The sequence below is a fragment of the Vanacampus margaritifer genome, chromosome 1, assembly GCF_051991255.1.
Source record: "Vanacampus margaritifer isolate UIUO_Vmar chromosome 1, RoL_Vmar_1.0, whole genome shotgun sequence".
Taxonomy (NCBI): Eukaryota; Metazoa; Chordata; class Actinopteri; order Syngnathiformes; family Syngnathidae; genus Vanacampus; species Vanacampus margaritifer.
In genome coordinates this window covers 31491735-31519435 of record NC_135432.1, presented here as the reverse complement: position 1 = coordinate 31519435, position 27701 = coordinate 31491735, and the positions used below count along the sequence as shown (strand labels likewise).

The following is a 27701-nucleotide window of genomic DNA, read 5'->3' as shown; positions in this document are numbered from 1 at the left end:
GGATGGATGGAGGTTAATATTGTTAGTTTTTATTAAGTACATTTCTGGATAATAGCTTCCATGTGTTTATATCATTCAAAAATATGCATCCTATTCAACTCAGGTTGAAATAGTCCCCAAAAAATGTACCTACAAAAAAAAAATCTGAAGAAAAAAAAATAACCCTAAGGCAATCAGGCTGTCCTTGTCGATGAGTAGTCCCTTATTTATTTTTCAGGGAGTTGGCAACCCTAGCTCCCCGCAACTCTGAACAGAATAAATGATGCAAAAATGTATGAGTGTCAGTCATTGACATATAAGGATTTTATCAGACCCAGTGCAGTTCATTTATTACAAAATCAGGTCAAATATATATTTGTTATTATTATTATTATTATCTACAATTTTACGATTATCTACAATTTAGGACATCTATAATTTAGGACATACATCTATCATGGAAAGCTTTCTACAATGGTCAAACCAGATGATGGTTGGTCGTACCACAAGTTATGAGGCTAACAATTAGCCATCTAAACAAAACAAACTTGCTAGCCACACAAGTAAAATTCTAATGAAAATATGTATTTGTTAGACAAAATGTATATATTTTTTCCAGACCATACCACATGGTGTCCAAATATGACCAACCACTACATACCAGTTGCTAAAAAGGTATAACTTTTTTTACATAGTCGTGACTCGAGACAGTACAAACCTGATAGTTGCTCCCATTGGTTCTTGGATGTCTAGTAGATGATATAAACTTCCTGTCTTCAAATGTATTTCAAAATAAAAATCCCAAATTGGTTCTTTCTTTTTGGTCGCACCACATACCTTAATTAAGGTGAAATATAGTAAAATTGTGAAAACATTGACGGGTAGGCTCATTTTCATCTGTAGAGCAGTGCCCACTAATGAGACTCATTTAGCAATATAATTTCAATATGCAGCGTTTTGAACATATTAAATGCTACCAAACAACGCTGTTCAAACTGCAGCACCAAGAAAAACTTGGCGCCATTTCCATGGTCAATTCTGACCGACGGAGGCCCACTACTAGCAATTTCAATAAACAAAGAAAAAACAATCAATCTAATAAATCCTTCTTATGCTGTAAATGAAGCAATAAATGTTTGATTTTGATTAGAATGACAAAGCTTTATTCACATTAAGAATAATTGTTTTTTTATAATGAGTCTTGTGAGTGAAGATATGAACAATGTATGTAACTATGTTAAATAGGTTATTAGTTTATCAACGAATTTGTCTTTGATACTTCATTGCTTGCCTCATGCCATCTCAGCTGCAAACGAAGGGAGTTTGGCCTTTTTTGCACACCAGAGAGGCACACGAAAATACACCGTTAGCTTAGCTCAAGCACGCAGCTTGTACGTTAAGTGGATAGATTTCAAATTAGTCCAAAAGGATAAGTGCTTCAGTAAATGGATGGATGGACTCTAGGTTCTGCCCACAGTTTACAGTAGGGGATCCTGATGCTTTAAGCAATTAACTATCAGTAACTAAAGGTTGATGCTGCGTTGCAGGTAGCGGGTTTGCTTACTCGATATGTTTTCAAAAAACAGTGATTGCTAATTTGAGGTACGAGTCCAGCCACTAAACAAAATACAACAACAACAATCTGGGATATCACTCAATAGCAACTGGTTCGTGAAAGTGAAATCTCCGTCAATGACGTGACGTCACATTAATTCCTAACATGGCACCTTGCAATAAAATTTACCAATAGGGCTATGGGGATACTGTTTTGGCAAATGGCCACCTGAGGTACACTTTAGAAGCAGTGGCAGATATCTCATCACATCTGGATGCTCAAGGGTTCTCTGAAGCTGTGAAGCCAAATTATGAAAATATATTGTATTGAACTGGCACTCAGGAGTGTCCGAACAAAAACATGAGTGCACACACGTGCTTATTGGTTCTCACTCAACCTGCCCCTTGTTTCCTGCCAGCAGAGTGTAAGGACCACCCAGACCTGTGTGTTGTCTTAAGAATGTCACCAAGTCTCTGAACAGCTCTCCAGACATAGGCCCCTAATCCAGCCCCAGCTGTCAGCTGCTTGCTGGTTGATGCGAAGGTTGTGCCGTGTATTATGACCCGTTTGAGTGCTTGGTCTGGGGCTTTGCTCTTTGATATCATACACTCACATAAGCGGCTCAGTGGCTTCAATCACGTCTGTTACCCATGGTGACGCGAGGATGCTTCATGCTTGTTGCTTCCAGATGAGTCAACGCAAGTACGTAATCACCCTTCTACCACACGCGATTGCTCCTGAGTTTTAGGTTTGTTTGTGTAGGCGGGTCCTCTGGTTCATCTTTATCCCCTGAGCCTGTGTGACTTTGGTCAATCCCCACCATAACAGACATCTGACAGACAGCAGCTCACTCGTCGTCAGGCTTATCGGCACATAGCACATGTTAGCACAGCAAGGAGACAACTAAAAGCCACTCATTTGTGCTCAAACAGATGTTCTACCCTTCACCACCTGTGGCTCCTCTTGGCTTTCTTCACTTCCTCTTCTTTTTTGACTTTAGCTTTCAAAGGGACAGGACATCAATGTGCATGAATGAGGACAAGGAGTGCAGAAAAAGGCAGAAAACTTTCAGACAACGCTCCTGTGTGCATGTGCATTCCCAGTGTGCAATTGTGTTTACCGCTTGTTTGCAGCTCAGCAGTAGCAAAAGCAGGATCATTAAACTTACTCTATTTGAAAAGCTGGAAGGACGGCTGCCTCACTTAAGAGAAATGGAAGATAGAAATGTTTTGAACAAATTGCCACATTCAACAGCTCAATATATCCCGAAAAGACATTTGTCAAAATAAATTGATTTTGAAGCAACATTTTTCAAGGCAATATTTTTTCCGATCTTTGCAGTTTTCCGGTGAGGTTCCCGAGAACCGTGTGGATGTCGTGGTGGCTAACCTGACGGTGATAGATGCCGACCAACCGCATTCTCCCAACTGGAATGCTATTTACAGGATCATCAGTGGCGATCCATCCGGGCACTTCACCATTCGCACTGACCCTGTAACCAATGATGGCATGGTGACTGTGGTAAAGGTAAGCCAATTATTTTGCAAAGTTTCTGGCCGTAGAGGTCATCATAACATAACATATCTAGTGCAAACAATAGTAATCAAACACAGAGTCCTTACTAGGGATAGACTCCATGCAGTCCTTGCCTTTGGAATGACCCTTCTTGTCCAAAATGAGGGATTGGAAGTCCTTCTGAAAAACTCCCACACGTACACCTTTACACGATGGCTGGCAAGAGCACTGTAGCAATAAGGTATTGATTTCCCAATTACGGCAGCAGCAGTTTTATACACTTATAATGGGATAGCTGCTGTAGTGAACGACAGAAACAAGAATGATTTGTCTTGTTCCTGTGTTCAGCCAATCGGACGAAGGTTGGCTCAACTTGTTTAACCCATTTATTATGAAAGCAAAAAACAAAAAAACATTAGTGTATGTATGTGTGTACTGCCTATAGGTGTCCGTTCATCGTATTTTGTAGAAATGACATCTTTACAATGCATGAGTTTAGCAAATGTCATCTCCTGTCCGAAAATAATGCTTAAGAAATAACAATAGTGTTTTATGTAGTTCCCGTAGGACGCTGAATCGTGCACAGTGGCATTTCTTCATTATCTCTAGATGAGTGCCTTTCATTGTCCATCCCTCACACTTCCTGATGTAAAATTCAGCAGGCAGCTCAGTAGCCGCAAGCTTCCACAGAGACCCTTGGGATATTATCAGGAAATCATAAAATAGGAGACGGTACTCCCCCTGGGAATGAGAAGAAATAGACTGCCGCACAAGGTAAACAGAGAGTCACTCCAGGGAACTGCAGGCGGAATGGTTCACATCAGACGTCATGCGATAGGTAAAGTCAAGACATCGTACGAGACCAGACCCTCTTATTTTTTACCAATGTGCCGCTAGCCGCACACAAGAATTCACCGCAACCAGGTACGCATAATCTCCCATGGGGCACCTAGGCTCATCTGTAAACAAAGGCTAAGGTCTTAACCGTATCTTGTCACATTTACACAGCTCTCCGGGGAGATGATGAGACGGCATTCACATTTCAGGGTTTGGATGATAGGTTTGCAGTAGACAAACATGAAAATAATACTCCATGGAAGTAGACAAACACAAGACATGTGATCGCAATGAGTCATTAAGATATGTAAATCACAGATGATAATAAACAGGGAAGAGGAGAGAAGTGAAGTAAGGACACATTTTGTAGGAGCCAGTGATGTGTGGATTAGAGAGAGTAGGAGAGGTCAGTGGTGTGCCTAGAGGGTATCACAGGGAAATATGAGTAGACAAAGAAAATATAAAAATATAATATATAACATTTTCAACAATAAGGACTATACAAATAAACCTGACTTGACCTTATTTGGTCATTGGTGTGCTATAGCCTCTCTCAGTTGATTTTGGGTGAGAGGCGGGAAATAACATGGACTAGTCACCAGCCAGACACAGGATGCAAATAATGTATTTGTACTCTATTACATTAAAAGACAGAAAATGTGCTGAATGGACAGGTGATGCACATATAAAGTCATTCACTCAGAAGTCAGGTATCGCATCACCTGCATCTGCATGATTATGAATGTATGTGCCTGCGTGGAGTATGGTAGTTGGGTACTAGCCAAATAAAACATGAGTGACAGTTCCAAGCTCTTCATGTTAGGTTCAAAAACCAGAAGGAGACAAATAAGAATGAAATAAATAAGTACCCACTGTAAAAACAAAAATGTCTGTATAATTAACAGTGAATTTCTGTAAAATTATGACATAAAAATATGTGAATACAAAAACAATTAAACACTGTGTAATTTACATTATGTTGTAAGAATTTTTTTTTTTTAAAGAACACCTTTTTGGGGGGGAGAATTCCCAATGTACTGTAATTACTGTAAATCAAAGAAAACAAATTACATTGTCATCTTTATTTATATAGCGCTTTCAATTTTATCAGCTCAGAATACAACTTGAAGTCATTCCTATTACACTGAACACTTGCAGGGTTTAGGGACCAGGATATACAAAATGCAAGTAGTAAACAGCTCCCCGAAAACTGTTTAAAGTTTAAACTCTAAATATATCACATGTACCAATTCCTTCTTGTTGTACCTTATATTGAGTAGCTAGCTCGTTCCAGATGATCAACTGAAAACTTCCACCACTGCCAATTGCAATCCAGACTGTTCTTTGCGTCATCTTGAGAAGTTTGCCATGCAGCTTTTTCCAGCGTCAACCCCACAAGGCACCCTGCCTGCTTGTCTTCCCTCTACTGAAATATTCCAACATGCTGCTGTTCGATGTCATGTCAGCAGGCTATCAGCTGTAACACGGCGCCTTGGGAGGAGGGTATTTTGCTAGCATCTTAAGGTGTGAGAGAAAGTGCAGAAAATAGGTATGTTTTTTAGCAAATAGTTTTACTTTTAGTTTGCGAGTAGTTGAGTTCACAAAATGGATTTTCACTTTTCGGAAGGGTTTATTGTATAATGATAGAATTTTGTCATTTAAGTCCATTAGTGCTACCCTTTTGTTAAAGCTGCACTCTGCAGGCCCGCCAGGCCTATAAGGCACTGGGGGAAACCATGGTTGTTGATGAGCCACAAAGCTACAAACAGAATGTCCTTTGGACAGGTGAGACAAATTTGAACTTTTTGCTTGTTGTATGCTTACAACCAGAAAAAAAAAAGTTAAGAAAATAACACTGTACCTATTTTGAAACATGGAGGAGGCTTCGTTCTATGGCGGCTTTAATTCATCTGACACAGGGTGTCTTGGATCTGTGCAAGTCACAATCAAAAATCAATAAAGTCACAACATGCTGGAGTAAAATGCACATGTCATGTGTCAAGAAGCAAGTTCTAAGTCACAAGTCATTGATTGTACATGCTTTAAAGCTTAGAGCATCCACAAAAAGAAAAGAACAAAACCGTGAAATATTGAATTGTGAAGTAACCTTCTATCAGCCCTGATCTAAATCCTTTTGAGCATCAATGGAAGGAGCTGAACCATGCAGTCTGGAAAAGGCACATTTCACACCTGAGACTATAGATTTAATTGATTGCAGTGATTGCTCCTGCCTATTGAATACTAGACTGTAGGTTTTATCCTGCCCTCAGATGATATATGCTTTTTGTCATGAAAATATTGGTAAATGATTAGTAACTTCCATCCAAAGTAAACGTCTCCTGCGTTCTTTCCTCTTCTAGGCGGTTGACTTTGAGATGAACCGAGCCTTCATGCTGACAGTTGTGGTGTCCAACCAGGCCCATCTGGCCAGTGGGATCCAGTCCTCCCTCCAATCCACGGCTGGTGTAACCATTTCGGTACAGGATGTCAATGAACCACCTTACTTCCCCACTAATCCCAAACACATCCGATTCGAGGAGGGAGTTGCAGCTGGCACGAGTCTGACAACATTTTCGGCTACAGATCCCGACCGACTACAGATGCAGCAGACAATCAGGTACTGGTCCAATAGATCCAATTGTGCTAATTTGAAACCTTGAAGTGCGCTGACAAGAAGCCGATGGACTCTATAGACCCGACAGAGAAAAACCTATTTGCTCTTACTATATATGTGTTCACTGGAATGAAAATTGTACTGAAAAAGACTGTCTGGCAGAGCGTAGCTATAAGTTTAGCATTACGAGCAGAATAAAAAAAAATATCCCCTATGCAGTGGCACAAGGCCGAAAAGCCTCATTGTTAGTAGTTAGGGGTTAGAGTTCAACAAGGGGACTATATTTAAGGTATCATCCATCTCTTTGAGACAACCATGCAGAGTTTATGAGCCATTGGAGAACCTGAGTAGGGATGCTCTGAAGGTTAATAGGAAATAATAGCCTCCGGGCTAATTGGATCTGTCTGTGTGTGTGCGCTTGTGCGTGTTCTTTAGGTTGCCCATGGAGTATACGCACACACAGACGGACACACTGTGAGTTGGAGCGAAAGCAGTAAAGTTAGGCAGAAGGAAAGGCAGAAGTGCTGGCTGGAGCCCAAACACTTGACACAGCATGTCTGCCTGCAGTGGTCTTTCTCTGTTCTAAATCTCTCAAGATGTTAAATGTCATGCAACAAATGCTCATGTGACTTAACCCAACTTTGCACCGGGTAATCAGTGTATAATGATGACCTACCAAATTATAACCTAGTGTCTTTACTTGAATACCTCACAGATCTGTAGGACTTCATATTGTACCTTTAGACGATTCATGGATACTCCTAAATTGTCTAAACTCCTAAATCATTTCCTGCCATGCTGTAGTGCAACAGTTAAGTTCATTACAGAATAATTTCCCTCCTCTCAAACTAGCATCATTCTTTTCCTTTCCTTACAGCAAAGGAACACATTCCATTCATTTCGCATAAATTTGAAGAAGATTTTTGGCTACACTTAAGTTCCGCTAATTGCCCAAATCATCAGCTCTCTATTTCTTCATGAAACTACACATAATACTCACTACAGTATACTACAAGAAAGCAGTCGTCTTTCAAACAGCAAGGAGAGAATAGTTAGTTGTACCTTGACTTATGAGTTGAATGCATTTTGTGATTGCGCTCGTAACTCAATTTATTCACATCAAATCAGTTTCCTCTATTGAATGTAATCAATCAATCAATTCCAGCCCCCCAAAATCACTATGAGCATGCCAAGCTGAGAGTCTCGCACCAGCCGCTGCATCGCCGCTGGATGACCTGCTTGCACCGCAGCTCTGGTGGCGGAGTGGGCCATAGTTTGCGGCGTTTTCCAAAAAGTTGTACTGCAGCGCACGCACTGGCAGAGACTGATCGGCACATGGCATTTCTGATAGGAGTTTATTCCCGGTGATGCAAAGCAGAGTGTTTACAGCTTTTCAGAAGAAACAATTCAATAAAAAAAAAAAATGTGTTGAGCCTTCAGCAAGCAGCAACACATTCTATAGGCTCATAATAGCCCATAGAAAAAACAAAAAATGTGAATGTGAAATATGTGATGAGAATCGTGTTTTTACTGTGTGAGGGAAAACAAACTGTGCATAATTTGAATACCCAAGCAGAATTTGTATTACGATTTTGTCAGGAAACCGATTTGTTGTTTTGTTTTTCGCACAAGCGGCAAATTATATAGTTCTTGCAACACAAATCAAAAACATTTCCAAGTGATCGCACCTGATTCATAAGTTAGGGTAGTTGTGAGTTAATGCACCATGTAGAGGCAGCATGGTGCTGATGCCATTAAATGTTTGAGAAAGTACACTAAATCGAAAGTGCTCTTTCAAAACGTGACACGAGGCAGATGAAGGAGGATTTAGATGCAGAGTAGGAAAAAAGCCAATCAATGGCTAGGGTTTCATTCTCAACAAAAAAATCCCCTCTGAAAAACGAGAAGAAAAAAACAAGGCACTGGCAGAGATAAACAACAAAAGGCGCTCCAACAAGGGAGGTAAAAATGGGAACCAAAAAACCACTCACGTGACAAGGCAAAAGGATCATGAGAACAAGGCGGTGAAAACCGCTTCAGTGGACACGAGGGTATCACATCGACACACGACAGGGGAGACGCAGACTATTTAACAGATGGGGGTAACGAGGCACAGGTTGGAACAATCAGGGATGACAACACACAAGGAAAGGCAAGAAACCTGAAACGAGATGAGTCAGACTTCAAAATAAAACAGGAAATGGCTAGGATAACTAAAACAAAGACAGACAAACCACACCACGGTGTAACAAAACGTAGTTCAGTTAAACCTCATTTTTGTGATCTAAGAAAATTCCACTCAGCCATTTTCCAGCACTTATCCTATTTAGCGTCACAGGTGAGTGGCAGTCTGTTTTAAATGTGGAAGGATACATGAGGACAGGAAGAACAAAATGGCTAGACATGTCAAAAACAAGGTTTGAACCCATAACTTTTTGTCTTTGAGGCAGACTGTGCTGACCCTAAAAAATTTTGACGTTTCATTACACAGCTGATCTGGGCATGCATCAAATAGGAAGCTGAACATGACAATTGAATCATTTTGCATAATTTGTGATTCATAACACGTGTATTTGCATCTAACAAAGAGCTCTGTAAGTGGATGATGAGTATACATGACACAGTGAAAGGTTTTAAAGGGTATTGAAATAGCAAAAAGTAAGACGCAATACGGAGTGATGGAAGGAGAGAGGGAAGGGAGTCGAGCACGGTAGCTGACTCGGTCAAGGTTTGAACTTGACAGGTGCAAATCAAAGGAGAGACATGCTGACAGCATCCTGTTGGGGATGGGAGGAAGGCAACGTGGACAGCATTAGGTGGGAGCGTGTGTACGAGAGAGGAAGCGAAGGGGAAAGCATCATGCATCACTTGTCAGACACCGAACCGGTGAGGTCGAGACACGGGACCAGAAACACGGGCATAAATGATTACCCAAACCGCCTTGGCTAAGCTGGAGACATGCATTTTTCATCCTCTGGGTCAGGGGTTTGAAAAATAAATGTCAGACTTCCTCCTGTTGCTTGCTGAGATCACTCAGCTGCCACTGCTAATCATATCATCAGCATAGCAACCAAGTCCCAAATGAGAGAAAACTCCAATTCTCAAACGTGGCTTTTTGGTGCCGAATCACATTGTTATGGACACTTGCAGTCATTTTGTTGACATTGGAGATTTGTAAAATTACCGCTTTGGAGTAACAAAGTCTGCTTATTGTGCGCTGTCGGAAATAGTTAACGTAAAATTGCAGTTTGGGGTCAGTTTTGACCTGTTTTTGCTAAAATGGTGTGAAATAGTTGCGAATATTGATTTCATTGCAAAATTTAAAAAATGATTATAAAACACCAGCAAACACCATCTTTTGTGCCTGCCTGTTGAATATCTCAATTCTGATATTGAAATCATTGTCATCATTTGCTATTCCTGATTCACTTTACCGCCTTCAAGTTTGTACTTCAGGTCAGTTGAATATGATCCCATAAAATGATCCACACTTTGTGAGAGTATTGCTGCAAGAAACCACAAAACTTTCTTTCACAGTAGCAGCCTTCACTGAAATGGGAAAGATCAACATTAGCTCCTCTGTAGCGTCAACGTCAGGGCGTGAACATGAAAGACAACTTTACTTTCCTATTTAAAAAAAAAATAACTCAAATTGGCTCTCAGTTAAATGACAGAGGGGAAGCTGTTCATTTGTGCCTTGTTGAGATTTGATGATGTGTGCTCAAGCAGATGTATCATGCTGTGAAAAAGTATTCTGCCCCTTCTCAAATTGCTATTTTTCCCATATTCCCAACTTTAATGTAACCCATTAAAAAACTGAGTATAATTTAAGTGTAAAGTTTTCAATTAAGTTTGCTAGATGATAAAAGTGATTAAGATATCACACTTCATGCATTTTATTTTTGTTTCCCACAGACATAAAAAAGTCATTACAAGTGTGCTTGTGTATAAATGAGACTTGCCCTTTAGTGCAACCAAATACACAATTGACTTCATCATATCATATTCATAGCAATGAACAATTTTGACTCATCAAATAACATCGTCTGCATGTTTTTGGAATGTGGAAAGAAGCTGAAATAGCAGGAGAAACTCACTGGTAGCACTTTTACAGCAAACATGCTAACTCCACACAGGAAGTCCTAAATTGGACCCAAATCATACGAGGCAGATGCTAACCACTACAGTATACTCCTATACTGCCTTTACTTAGTTTACTATTTTTTTTATTTGTTATTACTATAATTACAATTGATCATTTTAAAGGTCTTTCCTTTTTTTCCATTTTCTTTTTAAGTCAGACTAGCACTCCATAAACTCCAGTGGTAGTATAGCTGACACACCAACTACTTTGTGTGAGATCACCACCTGCTAAGAATAAAGATAGTTGGTGTCAGCCCTCCACTGAGCCATGGAAAAGCCCAGAAACATGAAGCTGCAGCCTTGATTGGTTAGTTCTTAATGAAGGTTTTACAAGCAGATCATGTTGCCATGCTGATACTTCAGATGCCACCTCTTTTTAGGCCCTTTTTACCTTCCCACAAAATAGCCCTTTCCCTTGTGACACTGGTTTATCCCCACATCCTCGCTGCGATGGATTCGCATTTTTCCTGCTAAGGATTTCACAGTCCGCCAGGTAGTGTCCGCGGGCTTGGCTAGTCTGTGTGAAAGCCTCCAGAGTGTGGGAATGTCATCTCTGTGATCCCTTTTTGAAACAAGCTGCCTCACTTAGGATCATGCCCACTGCCTGCTGGGACGATCCCACCTCTCATGCTGCAGGATAGAGATTATGTTCTCCTGTCTACCCCCACTACTTCCCAACCCACAATTCCAAGCTATGATTCACCTTGATGGAAAACCAAATGTACTGAATATAAGAAATATGATTGAGCACAGTAGGCTGCACAATGAGTGTATATGTTATAATTCAGTCAGCACAAGCCAAGGTTGTGGTCAAATCAATTTCAATTTGAATGGATTTAAAAGCTGAAAGTGTGTGTCAAATCGCACCACGGCCTTTGTCCCCAATTTGGTGTTTCATAAAGCAAATCTAGTTGGTGCAGAAAATGTCTTTAAGGGCCAGATGCCCAACGTTCACCAATGGTAGGTTACAGTGAGATTTCAACCACAAAAAGGTGGAAGTTGCAGAACTCTATCACAAAGGGAATGCAATGTAGATGAGACGATACCGGCAGGACAAGAAATTGTATGAATATAGAAGAAGAGTGAGATGAGGTGAGGCACCGTGGGTTGGGAAAGAGATCAGAGAGAATTGCAAGTGTGGAATGAGCCAAAAGAGACAAATGAGAAACAATAACAGATCAGCTTCAGATAGGGATGCAGTAGGGGAGAAGATCCGCTCGCAGTCGTGTGCCCTTTATCCCAGGAGTCACTACCTGAACATCCTTTCATGTTTAGAGATCAATACAAAGATCCCAACGTGCAGTCACCTACAATTTGCAACCAAGATAGTGTGTCCGTAGTTTAGCCTGCGCTACCCTAAGCAAACACTTCTGATGCTATTAATGCATCACAAGCGCACGCCCCAGCAGTTGTAGCAGTGCTTAACAAGGAAGGTAATTGACTACAATGTGTAGTATATAGGCGCGAAAAATGGGCTGGAATCGACCGGAGGTTGTAAGCTCTGGAAGAGAAGTCAATAAGAAATTAAACTCCGTGAAGGTTAGGGACTCGTGACTTCATGGTGGTGTGTGAAAGAAGATCTATATATGCACACGCGCGAGAAAATGTATAATTGCTTGTAAACATGGAAACAGTCACGCTGACTTCTCCATCGACTTGTGCCCATGTTTTTAGGTACTCCAAACTGAATGACCCGGCAGACTGGCTGTCTATTAACAGAACCAATGGGCAGATAGTGACCACGGCAATCCTCGACAGGGAATCTGTCTATGTGAAAAACAACATATATGAAGCCACGTTCCTGGCAACAGACAACGGTAAGACATACATATACATATATATAACGGATTTATAATGAAAAAAAATAATTGTTTTTTTGCTCTCCTAATGCACTTTAACAACAAATATATAAATTACAGGTAGAACTTGATTGTTTTACAATACTTTGTCCGTTTATATTTGTTCAACATTTTGAACATCGGATGAGGAGTTCCAGAGAAAATCAGCTTTTTGTGTGGTGAAAGTTGAAATTTTAGGGGAACGCTGGTAAGAACGACTTCAAATTAGAGTAACAGTATAACTTCATTATTTCTCAACATATCTCTACAGATATTTACACATTAATGTAATTGTACCATGTAATTGTGAAGTTAGAACCAAATATTGTGCAATTACAAAGTGGCCATGGAAACCTCTCAAATATTGCAAAAAAAAAGTTTTAACTCTCTCATGGGGAGGTTTTTGAGACATGTTGATATGGAAGTATATTGCAAAAGTGTCATTGAAACACATTTTTTTGCTTTTCCACTAGTCATGTGACCATGCCCAGACATGTGTGTGTCACATGACTTTCTCCCCTCCACTGCTCTTATCTTTGGATTCATAGTGGCTTGTTTTGGAACGATCATCCGCTTCCTTTGTCTTCTGTTTAAAACAGTAAAATTAACAGCCGGTTGCTACCGCATATGTTATATTCTGTATATAAAAAAAGGCTTTTGTGCTTCGTTAGTGGAGAGGCAAATAACATACAGTATTACTGAGGTACAGAAACTACATCGATCACTCCGATATCTAATCGAAGGAAACCTACATGTTTTGTTTTATTTAACTCGCCTTGAGGATATATGTGCATGTGTACGGTGAGTCTCATCTACTTGCGAAATCATTCGCCTCTTCGTTCAATTACGAGCATGAAAACTCAATGATACATGACATTTTGAATATTAACTTATAGGTAATAGATAATGTGAGTATGAATACTCACCCAGAGCTACATTTTCCATCAGTTTTGGTTTCACGGTTTGGATATACAGTATACTGTACGTCTACAATTGATCCTTTAATCTTGTCCACTACTTGTGGCCCCTGAAAGTTTCAGCTAAAAATATCCACAAATAAGCTCATATAGGCCAAAATTCCAAGTTGTCCTCCAAGTTGACCTGTCAAAAGTCCTGTGGTGTTTCTGAATGCGTCAAATGCACGAAGTAGCTCGACTTAAACATTGCATATTGAACATCTTGAGAAGAGCAGTGTAGGCAGAGAAATAGGTCTAATTGACCTTTGTCATTTTTTTCCTCTTTTTTTTGTGAATGTAGATTACATGCCGTGTTTAACAAAGTTGCATTTTCAATATAGTACAACACGAATATAGGCCCATACCAACACACACAGTGAGGTGCTGGTACGGCCTGTGTCACGTTGTAGTATTCGTATTGTTTGACAAAGAAATATTAAAAGTGACATGGCATCAAGCTGGTTGCTGAAAACAACCAGTATTGTTTTTAATTGCTTTAGCGTTTTGGATTTGCACTTGTAACGTGTGGTGATTTGAGCCAAGGACAGCCATGAACAGGCGCTGCGGGATAGCCAAAAACAGCAAAGACGTGCAGAGTTTCCACATGTACTTGCTTTATTTAGTATACAAAAAAGAATATATAGTCGATAATAATTTAATTATTAGATAATATAATTATAATTCACTATTAATTTTAAAAATAATTATTATTAAATAATTCATATATAGTTTTCATTTGGTAGGATATAAGAAAACCAAGTTGTTTTTTAACTTAACGGAACCACTCGCATATTGTATCTCAGATGTAAGTTTTTAATTTGGGGTAACATCAAAGGAACTGGCTATCATGAAAATCTTTTCTTTTTTTTTACACTCAATTCATTGGTTAAATTTTTTTTTCTCCTGAACTGAAAAAGGTCCTGTTGTTTTATTTACATTTCTTGACATTGAGTCTGCCCATTTTTTCAGTGGGTCATTTGTTATCCCGTTAACATGTTCATTGTTCATGAATTCGATGATTCAATGATGTTCCCAAGGAAGGAAGGAATTTTTGTGTATTGATTATTGATTTGTTTTCTAAAAGAATGCATGGAGGCTATGTTTTGAGGCAACTGAGGACATGGCGTCAGAATGATGTGCTGCGCAGAAAGAGGGGAGTTAGCTTAAATCTGTGACTCTTGCAGCGAGCTGATCCTCTCTTATCGTCCATACACGCCCTCCTCTCCTTCCCTCTCACACAATCCATTTGGCATATATATCATTTGTTCTGCCTCAGAGTTGAACCTCAAACTTAAATGAGCGCAAACTCATTCACAGCAAACCAATGTTTGCCCTTTTCTCAAGTGGGAGTGCAGACACCCCCCCCCCCCCAAAAAAAAACCCTAACTGCTTTCCCTTTTTTCCAAATTGCCTTATCAGTGACGTGCAGCTGGATGTTTACCTTAAGTTTAGTTTACTTTGAAATACTGGTTCATTTTAAAGTGCATGCATGTCTGAATGTGCTCATTTGATACAAGAATGTATCAAGATATGCATTTGCTATGACTGACAGCAACAAATGTTATAAAGTGACAGAATACAGAAAATGATATAGCCCATGTTGACACCCAACTATAGGTTGGACTTTGCAGACTTCTCATTTACTGACAATTTCATCTTTCCTTGCCATTTCCTGGTCTTTTCATTCAATATTAATGCCTTAGCTACTGTATTTCCTCGAGGCAACAATAGGTTCTTTAAAAATGCATGGTTGTGTAAAGCCGGTCTTAAAGCAGTCTGTCAGGGGCCAGCCTGTCACCAAGACCACAGTCACATGCCTCTCTTTCAAAACTTGATTGATGTCAACTTTATTTGCCAAAAAGTGGCGATTCTACTCGATAACAGAATGCGGCCTGAGTCAAACATGAGCCACCAGCACTTCAGGGTTATGTGCATGGTGACTTTGTGGGCAGTGCTGAGGTGCCATCTGTCATAAAATGAGATGGATTAGGGAAGAATTAAAAAGTGCGGTGGGACATTGAGTAGGACAAGAGGATGTGGGGCGGTTGTGACAGACGAATGTAAGGTGTGCACGTATCTCCATGATTTAAAGTTTTGCCCAACCGCCGTCATATCACCTCACACTCTCACACACATGCAGTTTGCAGTAGTTCATTGCTGATGCTTCTGTTTATGCGCAAATATGTGATTTGCAGAAGACTTACCGCTAGTCTTTTCACCGTGCCGCAACATGCCTGAGCCGCTGTCACAGAAAGGACTGAATACAAATCCTTTTGAGGAACTTACACAAACATAATTATTTATTTAGCTGGTTAAAACCCACATAATTCTCCTATCAACCGTGGCAAGCTGCTTCGTCTTGTCCCGCATACATGGCTGGGATTAGCAAAGCAGCAGTGGCAAACGTGTATGTGTGGGTTTTCCTGTGATTGTGTTTGTTTCTTAATACGTCCAGCAATTTTGTGTTTTTCTGCATTATGTACTATGATACCATATATAGAGTGCAATCAATGTATACTTGTGCAGGTAGCCTGTAAATAGACAGTTGATATTGTGCGGCCTTATAAAATATATGATTTTCATTGTGTAACTAGTGTACTTAAAAGTTAGCTGAAACTGCCATTATGCATCACACTTCCATTAATCAGTGTTGTAATTCAACCATTTTTCAAAACATTTACTTGCCACTTACCATGTCGGCAAATTTACACAAAGCTTAAAAGTAAATTTACACTTCACAACTGTAAGGGGAAAATAAAAAGAGCCTTACTGTTGCATAATGATTACCACCAGCATTCATTCATTCACAAGTTTTTCATAGCAATTGTGAATGGCTTTAAATTTGATGCTTTTCCATTAGCAAAAGAATAAACTGCACTTTTGTCATGTCCTACTTGCAACATAAATAATTGAAAATGTTATACTTCGTGTTGCATTTTTGAAGAGGAAAACCTTGTCACGTGAGGTTCGGATTTAGGACCCAAACGCAGATAAGACACGGAAGGTGCGAGACAGGGTCTTTATGTACAAAAATATAAAGCCACAACAGAGTAGGGCTGGATTCAAATGGCCTCAAAGAAAACAGTTGACCAACAAACCTTGATTGAAAGAACACGGCTGGATGCATGGAAGCAACTTTGAACACATGGAAGGACAGCTTGCATGGTAGAAAGCTTGAAGAGCAGAGTAGGGATAGAAAACCTCGACAGAAACCTTAACATACTGCCAAATGTTGCTCAGAAACTCCCGCTTCATCACAATTCTATATGACAGAATAAAGGCATATATGGCAAAATAAGAGTGATTGGACAAACTAAGAGTGGCTGCATAGCAATTGACAACGTCACCATCGTCATCATCAAATATCACTGCATAGCAGCTGACATCGTTTTTACCCACGACGTACACCTTTTTTGTCGTCGTCGCCTTTTTGTTAAGCAACCTTTTGTCCACCTGTTGTGCGCTTTTTGTTGTTTCATTAAAATTGATTGACTTTCGCCCTGGCTGGGTCTGCCCTTTTCTTCTGGGGTCCAACAAACACAACCCAATCGTGACACAAATGACCCAAACCAAAACGCAGTCATAACAAAACCAAAAGGCCTAAACTGCAAGGAAGTGGAAAACTTGCCCTGGTGTGTGAATTCTCTCAAATATGAAATTTAAGACAGATGCGTTTTCAAGGCTTTTGAGTAATCTCTGAGAATAAAAGACTAGAAACTAAGAACAAAATCTTAATTTACTTGTCGTCCATATTATATTGGCAGACAGACATGCCTTTATCGTAGGTGCCCCTCGTAGTGTTGCATAAACGGGCACAGGCAAGTACTTGTTTGATTGCGTTACAGTCATCGTTAAGTGCATCTTTTGGCAAGTGGATGAGCCGCAGCCGCATCTTCATCGACCCTGATGCGTTTGATTTGCCTGCCAGGCGAAACGATGAGTTTGAGAGCACCACTGTCAAAAGTATTTCTGTCACACACAGAGATTCCCCTCCCGTTCTACCAACATCATCATTGCTGAGGATTCTCAACTCTTCGTCTTCATTTTATTTATTTTTGCTGTTTGGCTCCAATCCGTCAGCCTTAAACTGCTGGGCCAAACAACACCGAGCACCCTCCCTTTTTCACAGCACACGTCTTCTCTTGGCATCTTTTCCTTCTGACATGATATGATTTTCTCCACATTGCCTCCTCCCTCCTTTCTTGCTCTCAGGCTCTCCTGCAGCCAGTGGCACCGGCACACTGCAGATCTATCTGATAGACATTAACGACAACCCCCCAGCGCTCGTACCCAGGGAGTCTCAGATCTGTGAGCAGATGAACAAGAATGTCAACGGCGTCAATATCACTGCCACTGACGCCGACACCGACTCCAACGCTGGTCCTTTTGTCTTTGAGCTGCCTAGTTATCCTTCAAGCATCAGACGCAACTGGACAATTACACGAATCAGTGGTGAGAGCAAATGCAAATGTATCCATATCAAATTAGATGACGACAAATCTGACAATGTTTATGCCTTGTAATGGATCTCTACTCACTGGCCTCTTCATTAGGTTCTCTTGTCCTCACTGATTCAAGAGCTAGATCAACACATTGGTCCTTTGCAAATACTTGAATGTTCCGTTTTGATTAACATTGTCTAATATGTTTGTTATTGTGAGTATAGTGAGTCCTTCACAGGAAGCTGGAGCTAATTCAGTTTGACTTCAGGCAAAAGGCAGGCTGCATCTTACATTGATTGCCAGCCAATCACAGGTCACATGCAGAAACAGACAACCTTTCACACAGAACCACACACCAACTGAATGAGAATTGAACCCACGTGGCATTCATAGAAGTCAGGGGAATTAACTCATTCACTGCCATTGACGGCTATAGACGTCAAAAATTCATTTGAACTTTTTCTAGTAGTTAAACTTTTTTTTCTAATTTTGTTAACAAGAGTTTGAAAACGTATTTAGAACAGATATAAAATTTGTGATTAATCGTGAGTTAGCTATTAAAGTCATGCGATTAATTACGATAAAAAAATGGAATCACCTGACGCCCCGAATTTTAATAATCTATAAATTGCGTCAGGCAATTAAAAATTTTAATTGTAATTAATCGCATGATTTCAATAGTTAATCACGATTAATCAACCATTTTATATATGTTCTAAATGTACAAAAAAATAATAATTCTGGGTCGACGTCTATAGCCATCAGTGGCAGTGAATGAGTTCATCTTTACACCATCAATGAATTCTACTACTTCTACTAAATTTAGTATTGTCAAATCATACGTTAACTAAAGGCAGAAGTTTTAAGACAGCTCTTCTACTGAATGAGGCAGCACAGTGACAAAGTGATAGCACACCTTGACACAGTCAAGCCACTGCTTTGCTTTTATGTGCTATCTCATAGTCTAATTCTATCTCATGCACTGATTTTTATTTGCTATCAAACACGAAAAATTCTTCACAATTCTAAATGGATCCATTTATAATCTACATTGATAATTGTTTAATGGGCTACTCCCTCTAAATTGTGGACCAGAGCATATTGACCAATGCCTAGACCTGCATAGTGTAGCACGTCCCCTCCCCACCTTTTTATTTTTGTCTCGTGGCACTGAGTGGTCCGGTCCGGCTAGCCCACCATGGAATCACACAGCTTGCCATAGGCCAGCGTGCATCTGGATGGTTGAAGACACTTAATGAAATGAGTGGTGAATCTCATGCTTTTCAATATATTATATAAACATATTTGGCCTTGTTCTCTTTCCTCTGCACAGGCAACTATGCACGCCTGAGTCTGCGATACCAGGTCTATTTGGAACCAGGCATGTACGAGGTCCCAATAACGGTGTCCGACTCGGGAAACCCGACCTTGTCCAACAGGTCTGTCATCAAAGTAAAAGTGTGTCCATGTGATCCAAACGGAGACTGCACTACTGTGGGCGCTGTGGCAGCCGCCGGCCTGGGAACCGGAGCAATCATCTCCATCTTGATATGCATCATCATTCTGCTCAGTGAGTATCACCTGTGCATATCACACAACAACTTGCAGCTCTTTGGCGGGTCATACACACCAACACATATTGAATGTGAAAGATTGTGATCGGCTAGGCTTTGTCCTTACTAACTCATCGTCGCTGCTATGTGAAAAACACTTATGTCCATTTTTTTTAATATACAGGGAGTCCTCAAGCTACAGCGGAATTCCATTCCTAAGCTAGCGATGTAACCTAAATTTCGACTTAAGTCGGATTTCCCTGTTAAAGTCAATATCTACATCCAAATACTTTGTACAGTAATTTAAAAAAAAAACATAGAGCCCGAACCAATATTTCGTGTTTACGCACGCACATTCATTGCTGACGGACAGCAGAGCGGAGCTAATTCAAACTTAAACACGGAAATGTGACATGCCCGATGGCGAGCGGGTAGACGTCCGTTGCTGGAGGTAATAACAACCCAACTTTAAAGAACTTTAAAATGGCGCGATTACTGTGGGAAATTATCGAAAAAGAAGGTGCTACGGACGAGGCACGGGCACCGTAAAGTCAAAACGACATAATTCAAGGACTCCCTGTATATGCATTTTTGGGATGTCTGCATTCAGTTTCATCCCAAAAACATAAACATGTAAAACAAATAGAAATGCCAAAAATGGACATAAGTGTTTTTCACATAGCAACGATGTCATGCTGCCTTGCCAACATAAGTGACCGACTTAAATCAATGCATTTGCTTTTATTATATTGCCAAATAACAGCTACTTTATATCGTACATCATCACGAAAGAAAACAATTAAATGCATATTGTCACATTGACCGTGTATTTTGCTATAATGTATTTTTTGCTTTAGTACTGGAGACAAATTTTCCACATTACAGTACTTGACCAGTAAGATGATTCTGATTCTCGTCACATTGCTGCTTTTTTTAGGTGCATGAGAAAAACAACAACAAAGTACTTCATGAAAATGATACTCATATTGCATTGGATGGTTGTTGTTTTTAACATAATTGTATGGTTTTTGCAATTTTCATTGTTCCTCTAATGTTCTAAAATGATAAAGCTGACTTGTCAATGTCCATGACAGCAGTGTCTGTCCATGATAATGGGTTTCTATGAACAAACAGAAATGATGGTAGTTAGTCTCCCATTATGTTCCTCTCAGGTCTCAAGAGCAATGACCTAGTTAACCAATCAAGACGCAAGACGTCATGTGTGCGTCGGCACGTGTGTTTTTGCTAACAAAGCAATCCAGCTCCCGGTGGTGTATTAGTCACGGCTTATGTAAGAGAGGTAACCATTATCCCGATCGACTGGAAGGAGGTGTCCACTTTATTCCCTTCCCTAAACTCTCGAAAACTACGAAAAAATGTCTGCGCTGGATCAAACTTTGTGGAAGAGCACACGACCAGTTGAATCCCTCCAAAATTACAAGAAAATACTACGTCTAAGGTAATGTTCTCCATTGTCGTGTTTAACTAAAGGCTAACGATAGCGCCGGGTAGCTAACTGTTCACGCATTTGTTGACTTACTATATACTATTAATGCCAAAAAATACAGAAGCTATGAGGTAATATAAATTCATTCTTACTCTGCATGACAGGAACGATGTTAAAAACTTCGGTTTCGCTGACAATCAGTCGAAATGAGTGAGGCGACTGTCTTTTTCTGACTTCTGTAGTAGCAGACAGCGAAGTGTATTTCTTTTGTTTTAGGGCAAAATTACATGGTGAGAGAGTGAAGATACCCTTCACTAAAGAAATTAAAGCCCCCCCCCCTCTACTTGTTTCGAAGAGAAATATCTGCATCCTGAAAATACCTGACTAAGAAATCACAAGGAAGATCTGACAACTTTGCCATTACTTTGTATGCACTTTAGCTCATCTTGACTGGTAAATGTCAGAAGGGGCTGCTCGTCGCATTTAGTGGGCGGGGAGGGGCGTGCCACGGTAAGGTCAATTGCATCGATATTCTACATTAGAATTTGAATAATGAAATCGCTAATGTTTATGTAGCTACCACATTTTGGCTTGATTCAGCAAAATTACCCCTTTATTGACTTTAAACATGACATACAATGATTGGCTCTTGCCTTCATTGTTATGGTAATTTTTCGATCTTCATTAAAATAAAGATGGATGTTCTTGAAACTTAACCCATCAGAGTAGGAAATCCAGCAAGTATACACTCGAGCAGTTCAAGGTTTTGTGCACCTCGCTCAAAGCGCCGGTATTCAATAATAATAATAATAATATTAACAATAAATAATACTAACAATTATTATTATTATTATTATAGTAATAATCTCCAATTGATTGTGTTATACAGTACAAGTCCACAGATTTGTCATTTTATCCCATTTGTGTGTTTTTACAGGCATGGTGCTTCTGTTTGTGGTGTGGATCAAGCGGCGAGAGAAGGAGAGGCACACCAAACAGCTGCTCATTGACCCCGAGGATGATGTCAGGGACAACATACTGAAATACGATGAAGAGGGCGGGGGAGAGGAGGACCAGGTGAGATCCCAGGAGAAGACACTCTAGCACGCTCTCTAAACTGACCCGCTGTACCCTGATTACATGTGTGCGGCCGTGTAGGACTACGACCTCAGCCAGCTGCAGCAGCCCGACTCTTTGGAGCACATCATCAGCAAACCTCCCGGTGTCCGCAGGGTGGACGAACGGCCCATTATCCCGGAATCCCAGTACCCTATCAGGCCTGTCGTGCCGCACCCTGGCGACATCGGGGACTTTATCCATGAGGTGAACGCAACCTGGGTGAAAGCGACCTGTGTGCACACAGCTCTACTGAGCGTTGCATTGTTTCCCCTTCAGCAGGCTGGCCTTTCACTTGCCATCGATCTCGACACTTCTTTCTCACGTTCAATATGTGGTCTCTAGAATGGCCACTGAAAGGACACATTTTGCTAGTTTACTGCTTCCCTCATCACGTCAGCTTTACATTTTTACACAAACAAACACACAGGCGCGCGCGCGCTCTTGAATGCCGGCGCTCTGATGTGAGAAAATGCTGATTGACAGGCTCGTGACAGCATGTTCACACTCGAGAGGTGTTGGCAGCTGTTCAGCTTTGATCCATCCAACCTTGTCTCTCATTCGCACACGCACACACACGCACAAATGTACACACACCTGATTTTGTTCCAACCGCCTGGTAAAACACAAACACAACAAACACGCAGCCTTCCTGCCACCCACTGGGTCCCACGGGATTGCGACACTTTCGATCTGTTGCCTCGCCATGAAGTGGATGGAGTCTCCGTCACCTGCCCAGCCTTCTCTTCAATGGCCCTCATTTGTCATTCTTAGAAGCAGGTGCCGCTAAAGCACTGCCTGAAAACACACACTTTATAGATAATTCATGAAGATGCTTTAACATCTAAAACAAGATCAACTTAATCAAGATTTATGTTATTTGTGCTATATGCACAAATCCCTTTCGAAATACACAACCTAAAAGTACTCTTAAAGGGATATTTGACTCATTGAGCCATTTTCAGCAGTGAAAACTTGATTTTTGTCCTATTAAAAACTATTTTTCCACTGGCTGTTGATGGCCAATCATGGCTCACCTGTTTTCTGGATTTGGTCAATAAACTGAGCCATGTTGGTCATTACCTACTTCCTCAGCACAGGTGATGTCATCTTCAGTTGACAGCAAGTGGAATTTTTTTTTTAAAGGTATTAATGGTACATAAAAAATAATGAAGTTATCACATTAATTATAGACAAAATATGAACTTTTTACTGCTGAAAATGACTAAATGAGTCAAGTATCCCTTTAAATGTGTTGATGTATTTTGACATAGAGTACACTTCTTCAGTTGTATGTTATAGCAAAGATTCTATTCATTCGTAATTGTATGAGATTTTGCAGTCATTATTTGATGTAATAGTTTCTCGTTTTTAAGGCATTGGAACTGGATGGTCACAATTTGAGTCACGCTGTAAACAAAAAAAGATTTTAAAGGGAATTTGTTTCCTAACGACTGCTGAATTGCTCTTGAGCAAGGCATCAAACCAACCCACACTTAGGGTAGGGTTCGAAATTTTGAAAATGTGGTCACCTTCCTCAAGGGACATAAACACTGTTTATACTCCTCCTCACAAATTCTCCTGTTTTTCTTTATAATAATTTCAGTTCTCAGTTTGGGCATTTTTAGGGACCATGCTAATATTTAGAAAAAGACAGTATCTGATATATTCGCAATTAGCCAATATATTGGCCAATATATGAAGTAAGAACCAGAGGAGGGCAATTTATAAAAAAATTGGGCCGGTCGGTTAGTCCCCACGGAATGCCCACCTCTGGTAAGAACATTGATATACAAACAAATTGTTATAACACTAAAAATGTGATTAAAAAAAAAAGAAGAAGAATGCTGCTAATTCACCGAAACATATAGCAATATCAATCTGTCATATTTCCTAGCTATTGAAAAGTTCCATTGAAGCCACTGGGCAAAGTAAATACAAGGGCTGTCAAAATTAGTTTATTAATTTCGAATTAATTTAAAGTTCCTTTTATGCCACTCATTTTTTTTAAATGTGCAATAAATGACCGCCCCTTAATTGGAAAGAATCTCAGTCCCAATGCAGCTGACACGTCTACGTCAAAATATTGCAGTAATACATTAAATAATAATGCATCCATTTGTGGAGACTGAGGTCAAGTTGTATTTTACCATTTTTTAAATGTGCAGAATTTCACAATTTACTTCATATTAATTGATTAGCTAGCTCTTAATATGAAAATGAAAATGCACTTAGCTGTCACCAATGTCTTACAAATGCAATTATGCTACACTCTAAAAACAATTGGGTCAAAAATGGACCGATCCTCTACTTGGGTCAATTTGACCCAACTTTGGGTCAAGAAATGGGTATTTTTGTGTAAAACAACTCATGAATATTGGTCAGATCCTTTACTTGGGTCAAAAAATTGGGTCATTTTGTAAAAATTTAAATTGACCCATAAAGTGGGTCGGTCCATTTTTGATCCATAATTGGGTTACTTTTGACCCAACTGTTTTTAGGGTGTACTGGCAGGAAAAATTACCTCAGTCAACACAAATCAAAATCACACTTGTTTCTTACAGTACAGTACATCTTTTTAATTTTAACTAATTTTTAGGAGTTATTATGAAATTACTGTATCAATGACTAAAAGATGCAGCCATATTTCTATTAGTTAAAAAATGTTTCTGCTTTTATAATAAGAATATTGGAAGGGAAAAATATCAAACAGATATAAAATTTGCGATTAATTGTGAGTTAACTATTGAAATCAATGTGATTAATTATGATTAAACATTTTAATTGTCTGACACCTAGTAAATACTGAAGCAAACCTTTGTTGTTGTTTTTCCATCAAAAAGTCCAATGAAAGACACAAACTGACCATTCTTAATCTTCCTTGTGTTTAGGGTCTACGAGCAGCTGACAACGACCCCACTGCGCCCCCTTATGACTCGCTGCTGGTGTTTGACTATGAGGGCAGCGGCTCCACCTCGGGATCGGTCAGTTCTCTCAACTCCTCCAGTACGGGGGAGCAGGACTACGACTACCTCAATGACTGGGGGCCCCGCTTCAAGAAGCTGGCCGACATGTATGGAGGGGGGGAGGAGGATTAAATGTCACCATGAACACACACACTCACACACTCTCATCCCGTCAACACCAGGGGTTGTTACCGAACGCAACAAAGTCCACACTGACCGATCAGCCAATCAAACGACCAGCTCCAGAAGTCGGGCGGGCGCTGTTCCATGTTTGGCTGAAACAGAAGCTTTGAATTGTTGGGTTATTGTAGTTTTTCATGTGAACATTCTAGCCCAATTTTGGCTTCAGTCGTTTCTGTCAGATTTTTTTTGTCTGTGTGTGTGCCTTTTTTTCCCTGTGGCTTTTTTTTTCTTTCTTTTTTTTCTTTTCACTCCACAACAAGAGTCATTCCCTGTTCCTGAAGGTTTTCACTTTCCTCTCGCTGTCAGCCCCTGCCTGCCTCCCTGCAGAAGCTTTAAGTTTGAGCATCTTTGTCTTGGGGGGAGCAGACAAAAAAAAGGAGAACCCCGATATGACAGTCCCTCCTCTGTGGAGGGCCCTGGTTTATTCTCTCTTGAACTTGAATTACTTAGAATAGAAGCACTGTTGTTTTCAAAAAAAAAAAAAGTGCCTTCGGTGGTGCATATTTTAACAGACTCCCTCTAACTCAGGATTAGTTTCCATTTTCCTGACCCTTTAACTCAGACCTTCCCATTGTCTTATGGGCTATGGTAGCTGCGCAAGGTGCCAGTGCTGCTTTCAGCGGAGCTTTCGAACGAGGGTGTGTCATGTTGGCATACAGTACTACGCTGGCCAGAATGGACCAATTCCATAAATGTTTCCATCATATACAGTAGGCGTGTCCTCAGATGGCAGCCATCTTGAATGTGATTATAGAAATCACAGCAATCAAATACAAGAGTGTCGTGGAGAAGTGTCTTTGTTTCTTGTTGCTTGGCTAGCAGCTGTGTTTGTTTTGAGCTTGCTGCGCTCGCACTTACACGCGACTCGGCCTGTGCCAGAGTCACGCATGACCAGTCTTATGAGGGTCCATGAAGGATAATTGGCCTTGTAAGCACCCTATAATGTAATCATTTCCTGCATGAAAATATAATCAAATTTGCACTTAGCTCATTTAAAAATATAACAAAATCCAATAATGTAATCATTTTACCAAAATGTAACAACAACAAAAGTCTCGACATATATTCTAATAACATTTTCACCAGTAATGTAATACCTTATTACATTATTGTGGATTTATTATATTTTCAGGTGGAACTTTTTACTCTCAAAGCTGATAATGTAAACTTGACTAATAATGTAATTATGTGTGAGTTTAGTCCAAAGTTCTGCATTTTGTGTTTTGAGAATCTAAGATTGGTGTTAAATAATTCAGAGTTGATTTAAACCCCCAAAATCTATTTTTAACTCTGCCTGGTTTAATTTTCTTTTAATTTGACAGAGTTGAATTATTTAGTGTTAAACCAACTCTGCAGATAGTTAATCAAAGTAAGATCCACCCACTTGATTAGAACTGCTCTGCCATATTACAGCTAAATGTACCTGTTCTTTTTTAGTTATGTTCATGTTTTATTGTTAAACAATCAGACGTGTTAAGTTCGCCGTTACACCAGAGTTTTAGTGTTGTAAATGTAACGGGGCATGTGGCAGCCTATAATGTAATCATTTCCTGAAATATATTTCATTATTATTACATTATTGATGAAATTATTACATTATTGTGTTTTATTACGTTTTGGATCGAGTTAAGTGCAAATGTTGTTACATTTTCAGGAAATTATTACATTATAGTGTGTTACAGACCTTTAAGATTGTAAGGTTTGCAAGATTATCCACACACCCAAACATTTTATTTCCTTATGGTAACCATGAAGGAAAACAACATTGAAAATACAAAGTGAAAGAACATACCAGAGGAATCTCAGTTGTTACTCTTATTTAATCCCTTGCTATATTGTTCTTATTTTGATTGAGTCACTGTTGCTTCTTGACAATGTCTAAATATAAAAATGTTGGTGCTCACTGAGATTGAGGGATTTGAGCCTCAGCCAGGGATTTCTCAGCCCCTCAATCTGTCTCTCTTCAGACGCACTTCAACATTCATCTGAAATGTTCCCCTGAATTTTTTGGGCTGCAAGTTCAAGAGTTTTCATAAAGAAGTTTAGAGTGGGCAAAAGTTTGTTATGAAGTTACCAAGCCCTATATCAAAGTTGACTTGTTAAAACAGGCTCTTTAATAGACGTTTTGTAAAAGAAAAAGTTTTATTGAGACTTAATGAAACAGCAGCTGCGCTGATGGGCTTGTGTCTTCATATTTTACACTACTCCAAGGGTGAACTGAAATAAAGAGTTCTAAATGCTGTGCTTAAATTATTCAAACATACAAAAGGACCCAGAAGAGAGTGGGTGGAAAACACTCCTCTGTGGTGGTTAGCTTGAAGCTAGATAACTGGATTTGCTGTGAATTGATGAATTCCTGGAGGAGAACTTTAATGATGCATCTCCTCGAACGAGGCTCATTTGCAAGAAAAGCCAAACTAAATTGAGTCGTTTTCATGCAGTCCTGACAAGAGACACAAAAGAAGCAAATGTTCCTGCCAATAGGGAAAAGAAGGTCATGATCTAATCAATGAGGTGAACAGGGTCAGAATCTCACGATTCACAGGCAAACAGGTAC

At 39.9% G+C, this 27701-nt stretch overlaps 1 protein-coding gene and 1 long non-coding RNA gene across 3 annotated transcripts in view; one reads left to right on the top strand and one right to left on the bottom strand.

Annotated features, from left to right (window-relative positions):
- LOC144037061 (cadherin-4-like) overlaps positions 1-27383 on the top strand; it is a 253718-nt gene extending 226335 nt beyond the window's left edge. For both annotated transcript variants that reach the window (XM_077548199.1, XM_077548204.1), the window contains exons 10-17: positions 2876-3061; positions 6247-6503; positions 12318-12460; positions 17650-17889; positions 19213-19449; positions 21817-21956; positions 22038-22202; positions 24887-27383. In XM_077548199.1, coding sequence (XP_077404325.1) covers positions 2876-3061; positions 6247-6503; positions 12318-12460; positions 17650-17889; positions 19213-19449; positions 21817-21956; positions 22038-22202; positions 24887-25093 — 1575 coding nt within the window. In that variant the 3' untranslated portion in view covers positions 25094-27383. The remainder of the gene's footprint in view (positions 1-2875; positions 3062-6246; positions 6504-12317; positions 12461-17649; positions 17890-19212; positions 19450-21816; positions 21957-22037; positions 22203-24886) is intronic.
- On the bottom strand, positions 4654-8552 carry LOC144037075 (uncharacterized). Its single transcript, XR_013288812.1, has 3 exons — positions 8492-8552; positions 5748-5817; positions 4654-5404 (listed from the first exon to the last, which is right to left on the bottom strand). It is a non-coding gene; the product is annotated as an uncharacterized LOC144037075 (long non-coding RNA).
- Positions 27384-27701: the final 318 nt, after the last annotated feature.